Genomic DNA, 13,240 nt, shown 5'->3' on the forward strand with positions numbered 1-13,240 from the left:
CAGTAGCAACAGGTAGAAGAGATGGAAAACGTAGGGTGTCTTGTTGTGAGTATTGGGGATTCTTTTTTGTGTTAAAGAACAAGAATGGAGGGTGAGCGTAGAAGAGGACAGGACAACACACAGCGATACATTGTGTCAAATCAAAGTGACCAAAGAAAGTAGCCCAAGAAAAAAGCTTACTGGTCACAGCAGAAGGTGCGAGGAAGATGGGAGGAGGGCAAGGGGTTGATGGGGTACTAACAAATATGCTGAAGCATGTTAAGGGCTGATTGCAAAGATCTGATCAGGACCTGACTGAGACCAAGTGGGATGGATAAGCTGCTGTTTGCATAACATTAAGTCAGGAAGTTCCTTGCAGCATCACTTGGAAAATTGTCCGGCCCTGATATTTTATTTTTTTGTAAACTTATGTTTATTAAAAAAAACACTTTCATTTGGACAAGTACATTAAACATGCACAGACAGTTGGAGTCCATATAGGGAAAGTACAGTTTGCGATATCCATATATCACACGTTGGTCATAGACCGTATCCCCATCACATGTGCGTACTATTCATCCATTAGAACAGTATAAATGCAGTATATATATATATATATTTTTTGTTCATAGGCTCTAGCATCTGCATAACAAATAAACAACACTACTACCTAGCCCAACTAGGGAATAAGTCCCTGTGTCCCCCCAAAACCCAACCCCCTCAGCCCCCACCCATGTGACAGCGGCAGACAGGTGGCCCAATGTAGATAATATCCAGTAGAAAAGTTGGCGGTGCACTTATAACTAGTATGTGAATCACAGGTTTATGTTGTGAGAAGGAGCAGGGGGCAGTAACTCTTTAGGGTGCGTTAAGTCGAGAATGGAGCCCTGTGTGCCATGCTCGCCATCCTTCTCACTCTTATCCATTGTTACGGAAAGTTCGGTCAACATCAGCACCCAATCCAGGAGATCAGCCTCCACATTGTCATTCGTACGCGCCATCTTAAGGTGACACTCCTCAGCTACCCCCATTCCCTTAAGTCCTCTTTCCATTTTGTCCTTGCAGGTGAACTAGGCTGTACCCAGTGAATGGCTATTCGGCTTTTTGCCAGAAACAGTCCCAGGAGGGCGAACCTGTAGCGCATCCTCATCCTTTTCTTGGGCATCGGAAGGACACCCAAAGGACAGTGCTTTATGGAGATCTACATACACACTGCCTTGACTGTGCCGAGAGACTGCACCACTTGGTGCCACTACCACTGAAGACGGGGGCATCACCAAACCATATGTATAAAAGTAGCCGGATCCATGCCACATTGCGGGCAAGCAGAAGAGAATCCCAGTGTAAATCGAGTCCCACGCTGGGGAGACAAGTAAGTGCTGTGAAGATAATAAAACTGGATGAGTTTAAATTGTGCATTACTGGTAGCTTCAACCACCTGTGCTAATGCTCTCCTCCACTCACCATCCGTCAGAGGGGCAGGAAAGTCTTCCTCCCGGCGTGCCCTAACCCTGTCTAAATGCGAGCCCCGATCAGCATTCAACGCCTTATATATGCGGGAGATAAGCCCTCAAGTGAATCCTGGGTCCAACAATGTCACCAGTGTATTGGTCTCTAACGGTTCGTCAAGAAATGTTGTCCACATCTCCCTGACGGTAGGCGATATCTTAGCGTACTGTAAAAAGTGTCCGGGTGGCACCTGAAACCAGTCCTGCACATTTTGGAAGGTCATAAACGTTCCATTCTGGTATAAGTTGCCAGCCGTCGCACAGCCTCCCTTATACCATTTTGTGAGGTCCATGACATCCTGTGCCTTCTGAAAACCCTGCAACCATTGCAGCGGCAGCGCACTAGTATATGGGGCTTTTTTAATCACCCAAGTCACCCCCTGCTCTCGGACCTCAGTAATCTGGCAAACTATATAGGGATATGACTTTGGAGCACTCAAGCCCATCATTAGGTAGCGCAGGAGTTGCATCCCCTCATTCCAAATCCCCAGTAATTCCATCTCAACTGTACGTTCTCCCATGCACCACTGGGCAGCATACTGTAGCAGGTCCGCCATATGGTATAATCTGAGGTCTGGCAACCCTAGGCCACCCTCATTCATGTCAAGTTTTCTTAGATCCAATTTAGCTTTACTCCGCTTTCCAGCCCAAACCCATTATATCAGGAGGCTGTTAAGTGTATCAAACGTTGACTTCGGGATTCTGCAAAAGGAGTTGTGCAGCACAGAGACAACGGGGTAGCAGCACCATTTTTGTCACGGCTACTCTCCTCTTGACCGACAGAGGTAACCTATTCCAGAACGCTATGGACGCCTCTAGACCATTCAAGACCCGTCTCATATTCAGATCATATTGGGCCTCTGGACTCTGTGCAATCTGCAGTCCAACATACCGGAAGCAATCTCACTTCCAGGCCATGCTGACCTCCGGGAGATCGTGAGCTTCCCCCATGCCAAAACCGCGAGCGGGAAAAGGATAGTCTTCTGACCATTAATAGGGAGATCAGAGGAAATTCCAAAACGATGTAATATTTCCCACGCCACGGGGATCGCCCTTTCTGGCTCACAGATATCTAGGAGGGCACCATCCGCATATAGGGAAATTACATGCATGCGACCATCCACGGTCACACCCCATGGCTCCATGTTTCTGCGCAGGCATATCGTCAAAGGCTCCATGGTCAGGGAAAACAGCAACGGAGGCAACAGACATCCCTTGCCACATGCCCCTCCCGATCATAATGGCCACCGACACATCTCACAGACTGCACCCTAGCCATTGGTACCTGATATAAGTGCTTAACCCAGGCTATGTACTCAACTCCAAACCCCATTCTCTGCAACAAGTCCCAAAGGTAGGCCCATCGAAGAGTATCGAAGGCTTTTTCGATATCTAGGGCGGCTACCGCCACCCTAAGGACATGTGACAATCTAGCAGGTTCATGTGCTTACCCCTCCAGGGCATAAATCCACATTGGTCTTCGTGGATCAGGGAGTTCACCACCCTCCGCAGCTTAAGGGCCAAAACTTTAGCCAATAACTTGGCGTCCAACCCCAACATGGACAAGAGTCTATATGCAGCACGGTCCTCAGGATCCCTTTCGGGATTGGGGAGCATAACTATATGTGCCTAACGCATGAACTGGGGAGAATACCCACCTCTTTGCTTCCCGTAGCGTGTCCAGAAGGCGTGGTAGGACGGTATCGGCATACGGCTGATAAAATTCGAAAGGGAGCCCATCCGGGCCTGGCACTTTACACCTGGCCATCCCTCCCAGGGCCACCTGAAGGTCGTCAAACCCTATCTCTTTTTCTAGATCATTCTGCTGGTCATCTGAGAGCCTCAGGACCCGGAGACTCCCTGAGAAAAGCACACCTGTCCGGGTCCTCGTCTCCTGCAGTTTCCCTGTACATGGTCACCAAGTGATCGAACAGGATCTTATTAATTCCGGCATGCGTATTCGCAGCACCACCCTCGGGGTGACGCAACGTGAGAATCAGCAGGGGGGGGATGTTCACGTTTTAACAACCGCGCTAGTAGTCGACCGGATCTATCCCTTCCCTATGTTAGGCTAACCTGTCCCAGATCCCCCTCACCGTGCGTTGTGCCTGTAAAAGGGCCTCAGAAGAGTGGCTGGGCGCATATGCTCTACTCCAGGGGTCTTCAGACTGTGGGGCGCGACCCCAGGGGGGCCGTGGAGTGATGCAAAGGGGGTCGCGCCTTCACAGTGTCACTCTGCCCTGGCCTCCAGGGCTTCAGCCCCCCTCCTCCCCATCCTGTGTCTCAGCCCGGCTGCTGCAGAGCAGCTCGCGCTCCTGGGGCCTCGAATGGACAGTGTCTGGAGTCTTATCTCCAGCCGAGTTTTTCACAGGTCTTTAAAGACCATTAGCATATTTACATGCCTTTGTTAACTGATTACCAAAGCTTAGTTTTCTTATGGTTCCAGTACCCCCTGGTCCCCCACTCTGCCTATTCCTTACATTTGTATTTTTACACTCACTGCTGTAGTGTGAGAATACATTTAATGAAAAGAAATATAAAGTTGGGTTGCCAAAAGAAACATGCCTTCTATGTGTGGTTTAAAGATCCTGCAGAGACCTGCTCTTGACACTAAATTGAGTTATAAATAAAATAGTATGTATTAATTAGTAATGTGACTTTCCTGTCTTTATTTTCTTTAATTATTAGTCATGGATCATTGAGGCATCCCTAGAACACAATTAAAAGTGCTTTCTATTTATATTTGCTGTTCTAAGTATTCACCGATAAGTGCAAAACATACAGCTGTAGGTGACTGCTTATTTCTGGGCCATCAAAATAATGAGCTGGTAACCCTAATCATTAGACTTGAAGTTTGTTGCAGGATCAGCACATTATTTATTTCCTCCACCCTCGAACCCTGATTAATGCCATTATAGCAATAGTTTAACTTAGATCTTCAAGTTTCTGGGAATGCACTCTGCTTTCAGACTACTCACTTCACATTCTCGCCTTCACTTTCACGTTCACCCTGCACTCGCAGCGATCACAATGCACTCACACTGATCACAATGCACTCACACTGATCACCATGCACTCACACTGATCACCATGCACTCACACTGATCACCATGCACTCACACTGATCACCATGCACTCACACTGATCACCATGCACTCACACTGATCACCATGCACTCACACTGATCACCATGCACTCACACTGATCACCATGCACTCTCAGCAATCACAATGCACTCACACTGATCACCATGCACTCACACTATTCACCCGCTCATCCTGCACTCACACTGATCACCATGCACTCACACTGATCACCATGCACTCACAACATTCACCCGCTCACCCTGCTCTCACAGTGTTCACTCTGCACTAAAAATCCGCTTGCATTGTACACTCTATACCTCACCCTGCAGTCACACGAGCACACTTCTCACCCTGCACTCATGTGACACTTCACTCACCTGTCCACCCCTCACTGCTCAATCTGTAGCTCACTCAAACAAGGCCATCACTAACCATGCACTAATCCGTCCCACTCTGCACTTACAGCAGAACCCAAATTCATATGGTCACCTCACTCACCCTGCAGTCACTCCTTTTACCATACTCTCACACTGTTGCATTGCTCACCGTGCAGTCACATGGGCACTCTTGTCACCCACACAGTGCAGAAGGTTAAAGTGCCTGGTACAAAGAAGATGTACCATGCACATCACAGAACTGAGTGTGAGTAAACTATGAGTAGCGCTATAAAAAATGAAATGTTTGACAGACAGGTGCTATAGAGTGATGAGGTGTATTGTTGGTGAGTGGTAGTGAGGGAATTCATGGAGAAGGTGGAAAGACTGTTGCACTGTGTGCGACCAGTGCTTGGACAAGCCCTGGCTGGCAGTGTTAACCCCCTCCCCGAAGTTCGGGTCTAGTGGATCCCCTGCTTCTGCCTATTATTTACATTTGTAGTGCGCTACTGTTACCAAAAGGTGTCCTGGGGCTAATAATCATCTGCCTGCAATGTGAGAGAGGGATCCGGGGTTGGGACAGGAGAGAAGAGAGGGATGGAAGGAAGGGGGTGAGAGGAAAGGGGCATGGGTAAACTGCTTAACTCTGCACAAGACCACCACGGTTTGAATGCACCCTTGCTGCTCCCGGCCATGGCCAGGTGAGCTTCTAATGTGGCAGCGCATATTCCTGCGGATTGGGAGGCCCTTCACAGAGGTTGACTAGACATCTTTATGATGTTAATTGCTGTATTTTGGTTATAAACTAGTACTGATGGGGTGAAATCTTTCCTCAGTATTACTGTGTTTAAAAAAAATCTAAATAATAAAGCAATGCTACCCCAAAATACGCAGCATCACAGAACATTATTTACATTTTCTACTCACACAATTTAGTGAAGCCTGTCCGATAATTTGGTCCTCACCTTCCTCATAACCTAGAGGTTTAAAAATTTTTGTCAGGAGGGGGTCCTTACGCTTGAAAATGTTGACAGGGGGGTCTCGGCATCTAAAAGTTTGAAGACCTCTGCTCTACTCTGTAACTGGGCCAATGCGTCTTCCGACTCCCCTAATTCCTCCTCCAAGCGTCTCCTAGTGCCTCCCACTTTAGCGAGGCAGTCCCATCTAGTGACCGCTTCAAAAGTGTCCCATTCAGTAACCAGTCACGGTTCTCCCCAATTCCTCTCTAAAAATGCGATTTTTTTAGTGGCTGTGCCTGCAGTCGCCATATTGTGACTCTTGGTCTAACCCGCTTGGGTCCCCACTCCAACAACACCGGGGCGTGATCCGAGAGAAAACGGTTCAGTAAGCTAACTCCACCCACACTAGCACACAGCTCCCATGATATCAAAAACCAATCTAACCTGCTATATACCGCACAGGCCGGGGTATAACATGTAAACTGACATGTTATACCCATATACATGTAAATGATGTGTATCATGCCAAATCATCCACACACTGCAGCCTATCCACCACCCTGCTCAGGGCTACCGTCATATGAGGTTTTGTGTGATGCTTGGGGGGTGTCTATCCAGCGCCCCATCTAAAAGCCAATTGAAGTCCCCTGCCCATATCATGGGAATCCCAATGAATGCCAACAACCTGTCTTCCAGATCCCCAAAGAATTCTGCATCATACAGGTTAGGAGCATAAACGTTGACCAAACACACCTCCATACCATCCATGTCTCCATGTACAATTACATATCTACCTACTAGATCTGCTTCATAACTACGCAATTTGAAGGGGACCTGCGGGGCTACCCATATGGCTACCGCCCTTGCATAGGATGAAAAAGTAGATGCATACAGTTGTCCTCTCCATTTTTTGTGTAGTTTCTGTATTTCCGTATCCTGTAGGTGAGCCTCTTGAAACATAGCCACATGGACACCCATCCGCCTCAGATATGTTTGCACCCTGTAATGTTTTGTAAATGAGTTTAGCCCTCTCACATTCCATGTGATGGTCTTATAGTGTCCCATACCAACCTCTATCCCAAGGTTCCAGCGGCACTACACATCTAGTCTGCCTGTAGCCGCTGTCCATACAACCCCACGCCCCGAAAGACAACAACCCCCCGAGCAGACAAGTCTTAAAACCGGCGTGCATCCCCACATAACCTCCCATCCCAACCCCCCCCCCATCTCAACCAAATAACGTTATGACCCCGACAAAATCCTCATCCACAAAAAATACAATATCAACAAAAACAGAATCTTTCACCTCTACCACTCAAACACCTTACCTCATACAAAACACATTCACTACCAGAAATATACCAAATGTTCCCACGATCAGGACCAAGGTTACGCCCCGCCAAGGCCACCAACGCAGCTGTCCTCTAATACACAACCCCAGCCCACTCCCACACACACCACACCATACATAATATCACATCCCAACAAGCACACCCTTTAACAAACAAAAATCTCTACTCCCCGAAAGAAGAGGGAGAGGAGAAAAAGAAATATAAAAATTCCAAAAGACAATAAAAGAAATGAATAAGGTGAAGATAAAGAGTGAATAGAAATATATAGAGGGGGAGAAAAGCATGGGGGAGAGGTCCAAAGATGGTGCCCGCCCGCATAATGTACCAAAGTCATCCATATACCCCAATTGACTGGAGAATAATCAATAAGCAAAAATAAGGGAGAAAGGAGGAAGCACTGGAAAGTAAACATCCCTACAAAACTTCCCCCTAATCACTTATCCCCACAGAACTTCAGGCACATATATATGTCTATGCGGTCCGCCACGTTGGCCCCGACGTTGGCGCAATAGAAAAACAAGTATAAAGCCACCTCAAAGCTCTTGCTATACAAATCCTCTACACTCTTCTTTTTGAAACGGCTGCATTATTCCATGCTTCAGTCTCATAGGTCCACTGGACCAGGGGTCATCAACCTTTTATATAATAAGAACTACTTTTGATCAATGAGAAGCATTCAGAGATACAAATATTAATAATGTTGTAATAGCAAACACATCAGTCAAGATTACATTAGTGGCCACCACATGCAAAATTACTAGCCATGAGCACCTCATTATATCAGGGAGGGTTGCCAGCATTAACGTAATGCCAATAGGAATACTTCTACATGGGTAATACTTAACAGCCATAGCTGTAATGCCAACGGCTCCAACGTGAGATCAGTAATAAGCCTCCCTAACACCACATGATCTATTTTGGAAATGCAGTCATTTTTCTCCAAACATTAGCTTAAGAGTTTTGAAAAAAATATACATTTTCAGCTCAAATGCATGCCCTCAATTCTGAAATACATATATTAATTCATCCAAGCAAAAGCTTCCATTTAAGTATGATGGGCTGCACAAGGGAGAGCTAGTTGCAGGTATCTAGAGAGCTACCAGTAGCTCAAGAGTATCCAGCTCTGGACTAAGCAGTCCTGCCAGTAAGCATGTAAGCATTGCAGTATAAAGGTTGACTCCACATAAAGAGGGCATCTGGCACAGTCGGATCTATTGTTTCCTTTCAATCTTATAACATCATTCATTAATTTGATCCTAGATAAAGGACATATCTACAAACTTGAATTTTCTATATAATACACATAACAATAACCAAGTTTTATGTCCTGATCTGTCAGGCATTCAGAAAAAGATTAACGATCAACACACCTCATTTTGGCAATCCTCCTTTGAACATCTGCATCATTTTCCGACGGAAAGCAAAAAGGGTGTGTTCCTGGCTTGTCATGCCAGACGTACCCATGCTCTGAACTACAGATCGCTGATCCCTGTGGAATATAAATAAGAGTCATAACTGTGCTGCTTGCTCAAGGTTTAAGCTTTAACTCTTGTGAACTGCTCAATTGTGACATCAGCTTAGGTTTGGTTGTCCATGACATTAATGAAAATTCCAAGCAATAGTAAAAAAGTTTCACATCACATAAGCTTGATGGCATTAGTAATTTCCAATTCACCATCCCTCCACCCTCTCAAATGTTTACATCTGAACAGAATCTCAGAGAACGTTTCACAGTTGTTTCCCCACACTTACCCCAGTAACAAGGAGCAACAGCTATATTATAATTCTCCTTTATAGTCTATAGGGGTGGTTCTCTTTTTTAGCGCAGAAGAACTTTCCAGATACCAAATATTTCACATACAAGTACATGTCATTTCAAAGAGTCTGAAAGGCAACATGTTAGCGCTTAAGCACAAAGTACAAGTTAAGGATACTCCACTGGAGAACAGTTTTACATAACATTATGTTTCCTATATGACATTCGACGAAATAGAGCAAAAAGCGGCAACCAATTGTTGGGAGGAAGACGAAAGAGCTAAATGAAAAGATAGATGTAGCTTCAAGAATATGACTTAAGGGTTCTGTTTGGAAATTATTTGTCCCAGTGTTTCGAAAATTTTAGACAGATTTCAACATAACTATTGTTTCCAAGTTTCAACAAGATGCTTTTTGCAGCAAAAACAAATGTACTATGCAATCCAACTGAAAGGGTCTCCTTTTGAGTCAGCGTTAGCATTTTAAACAAGCATTTACAATGCAATAGGTCTCGCAGCATTAAAGTTTGAGTTATTGGCATTTTGCATGACAATGCGGTGCATAACATTTTAGCAAACTTTGAATTGGTAAGCAGTGAGAGTGTGTGTGCAAGAGTATGCGGTTTTTGAAAGCAGTGTGGTAGAGAGTGCAGGAATTTGGGTGACCTGAGCAATGTGGATGATGCACCTCACGCACGGGGCTGCCGCAGTTATTATTCACACAGCTCTGATGGTGCACTTCACGCACGGGCTCACAGCTGTTATTATTCACACAGCTCTGATGATGCACCGTACGCACAGGCTCACAGTTGTTATTCACACAGCTCTGATGATGCACCTCACACACGGGGCTGACGCAGTTATTATTCACACAGCTCTGATGATGCACCTTAGGCACGGGCTCACAGCTGTTATTATTCACACAGCTCTGATGATGCACCTCACGCACGAGGCTGACGCAGTTATTATTTACACAGCTATGATGCACCTTAGGCATGAGCTCACAGCTGTTATTATTTACACAGCTCTGATGATGCACCGTACGCACGGGCTCACAGTTGTTATTCACACAGCTCTGATGATGCACCGTACGCACGGGCTCACAGTTGTTATTCACACAGCTCTGATGATGCACCTCATGCACGGGGCTGACGCAGTTATTATTCACACAGCTCTGATGATGCACCTTAGGCACGGGCTCACAGCTGTTATTATTCACACAGCTCTGATGATGCACCTCACGCACGAGGCTGACGCAGTTATTATTTACACAGCTATGATGCACCTTAGGCACGAGCTCACAGCTGTTATTTACACAGCTCTGATGATGCACCTCACGCACGGGGCTGACGCAGTTATTATTTACACAGCTCTGATGCACTTTAGGCACGGGCTCACAGCTGTTATTATTCACACAGCTCTGATGATGCACCTTAGGCACGGGCTCACAGCTGTTACGGTGCTTCCTTCTTTTTACTGGAGGCAACAGGGCTGGATAAATGCAGTGAAGTTTCTCAATGTAAAGACTTTGCTGCCTCAGCTGCATGTTTAAGTCTAAGCTCGGGACTAAGCTCGGGAGAGGATCCATGCAGTACAGGCCGGACCCCGCTTCACTCTCACGGGCTCTCTTCCACCTGTTGCCCCGCAGCACGAGCCCTTAGGAAGCATCACACGGGTCATGAGGAGAGTTCAGCCCACAACGTACAAAGTGTTCAGCAGTCGGAAAAAGATGTCCCCCTATCAGGCTGCTCTGGGGCCAAACCAGTAATAACGAGCAACACCTTCGGGTAAAGTTCGCGCTATACAAATTCGCATTACATAAATAACAATAACAATAAAAAAATGATCGCTATTGTAAAAAACAGGTAAAACCCATACCAGATATGCGACCCCAGGGCGAGAGAGCGGAATGAACGGAAGCAGGAATAGACGTGCGCGTGCACTGCCGAAACCTGCCGTGGGGCGGGACTTCCGTTTCTGCTGGAAGCCCGCGCCCACGGAGTGCCCGGCCAGAGGAGCAGTGGTAACGCGGGGCTCCCATGTCCGAGGGAGAGCCCCGCGGTGGCAACTGAAGTCCGGAGTGAGGTGAGTGGGGCTTAGTTGAAGTGGGGGGTGGCGGCGGGGGAGGGGGGGTTTCTCTGTGCGCTGGTGTGTGTGTGCGCTGGTGTGTGTGTGTGCGCGTGCTCTTGTGTGTGTGCGGCGGGGGGGTGTGTGTCTCTGTGCGCTCGTGTGTATGCGTGCGTGTATGTGTGCTAGTGTGTGTGCGTATGTTTATGTCTCTGCGTGTGTGCAAGGAAAATGAAAGCTGGCAACACTGTCGCTCTAACCGCGCACTCCGAGAGCCATCTGGACAGCAGTAAAAACAAAACTTAAACAAAGTGAAAGCACTGTCTCTCTAAGCACGCATTGGAAGGGAACCATAAGCTGCTCAATGGAACGCGCGTGCGCGTGGCCCGCTCCATTCTGACTTTTTCACATGCGCGTGGCCAGTCTTGTCTCCTGGAAAGCAGAGTCGCTAACAATAGGTCTTTGGCGAGATCGCCACGAGACCTAATAAAAACCATACCAAAATTGCTTTTTTGAAGTTAAATAGCACCCAAGTTACTTTCAGCAGGAAGTTACATGCAGTAAAAAGATAAAGAAACTTCAGTTGTTGTTAAAGACACACACCCAGTCAGGTTTATAAGAACCACCACCACCACAGAATGTGAAGATCTGGATGAGAACCTCTGACAAATTAATCTTATGGCAAGACTGAAGGCTTTTGTTATGCTTTATAAACTAGCCTAATTTTAATAGCAGCCACAGCAATATAAACAAACATTTCCCAGAAACTGCAGAAAGTACTAATAATAAATAAACATTCCAGTACGTAGGGAGGGCAGGTTCCCAGCTCCTGCACTACCTTTACTGCTCAAATTTATGGAAGTACATATGTACTAGTGCAAGTCTCTAGTGCCCTGATCTCTTTTCTTGTGCGCTATAAACATTCCAGTACGTAGACAGCTTAATTCGTAAAATGGCCGACTCATTCCAGGAAGTCCTTTTTCTGCTGCTCACAAAAAAGTCTCACTTCTAATATACTGTCTCTTATGTCTGTGCTCCCTTAACTGGTTACCTACATTTCATCTTAAATTTACTATGCTCAATCATTTATACATTACAGTTTCTCCGACCTGGTAATACAATCCATTTTTCAACTGTCCGCTTCGTGGGTGGTGTCTCATGATAACCTTAAACAAACAACAATATCTCAACTGGTGCAGTTAAGGAGGATGGTTAGGCATGCAAGTACAATACTTTACACGAAAGGAGAGACCGGGAAACTCTAGCCTGATTTATTTTAAAGAGTGTGCATTCAGCATCATGTATTTAAGAACAAAAATAAACATAGTTATAAGAGCACTGTAAGCAAAAATGCGTGAACAACCCGAATGGCTGAAGCAGGGGGCTGGGTGAAACAAGCTCTCGTCATTGCGCAGCGGGGGGCGATGGAGCAGATTCCTTTGAAGTGTTTGAAGTCTGATGCCGGCTGCAAACCATCATGAGTGCGGAGAGAGGCTCACAGGCTGCCAAATGGTGTGCAATGTGCACGTGCCCGCACACATGCACTGTAGGCAATTCGCCTGGAAAAGCCATTGGGAGCACTTTTGAAAGCCCCTACTTTATATCTCGCCAAAGCAGATGGCTTAGGCGAGACCTAAAAAGGAAGTTCGGTTCCTCAACACCAACATATCTGGGAAAAATGTTGTATAAGGTGGGTTTCCGGAAAGAGAAATCCAGTTTGCTCCCATACCTAGCCGATGTTACAGTGATGAGAAAGATTGTCTTAAACATCAGAAGACTTAATGAACAACTGTGCAGCAGCTCAAATGGGGTACACATCAAGAAAGTGAAAACTTACTTCAGATCCTTCTGTTGCATCACAAACGGTTTTGGCAGAAATAACGGTCACAAAAATGTCATCACAACAGGTGATTTAAATAAAAAAAGGCTGATCCATCAACCACAAAAAAGCTTTTAAAAAGCACAGAAATAGCCCTTTTTTATCTATCAGTTTTCTTAAACAACAAAAAGAAGACTTAACAATTCAAGCAAGCTTCATTCGACAAATGTCATAAAAGCATAAAAATACATACAATACATCTCAAAAGTTAAAAATGCATATAATTCATGATTTCAAAAGTACAATTCATCCCAAAAGTTAAAAGCGCATACAATTCATGAT

The 13,240-nt window shown here is 45.9% G+C and overlaps 1 protein-coding gene across 1 annotated transcript in view; it reads right to left on the reverse strand.

The window, feature by feature from the left end:
* LOC147727090 (uncharacterized) overlaps positions 1 to 13,240 on the reverse strand; it is a 681,874-nt gene that overhangs the window by 107,155 nt on the left and 561,479 nt on the right. The window contains exon 10 of the mRNA XM_086961139.1: positions 8,629 to 8,747. Coding sequence (XP_086817265.1) covers positions 8,630 to 8,747 — 118 coding nt within the window. The 3' untranslated portion in view covers position 8,629. The remainder of the gene's footprint in view (positions 1 to 8,628; positions 8,748 to 13,240) is intronic.

The sequence above is a fragment of the Lissotriton vulgaris genome, chromosome 3_1, assembly GCF_964263255.1.
Source record: "Lissotriton vulgaris chromosome 3_1, aLisVul1.2, whole genome shotgun sequence".
NCBI classification, from domain to species: Eukaryota; Metazoa; Chordata; class Amphibia; order Caudata; family Salamandridae; genus Lissotriton; species Lissotriton vulgaris.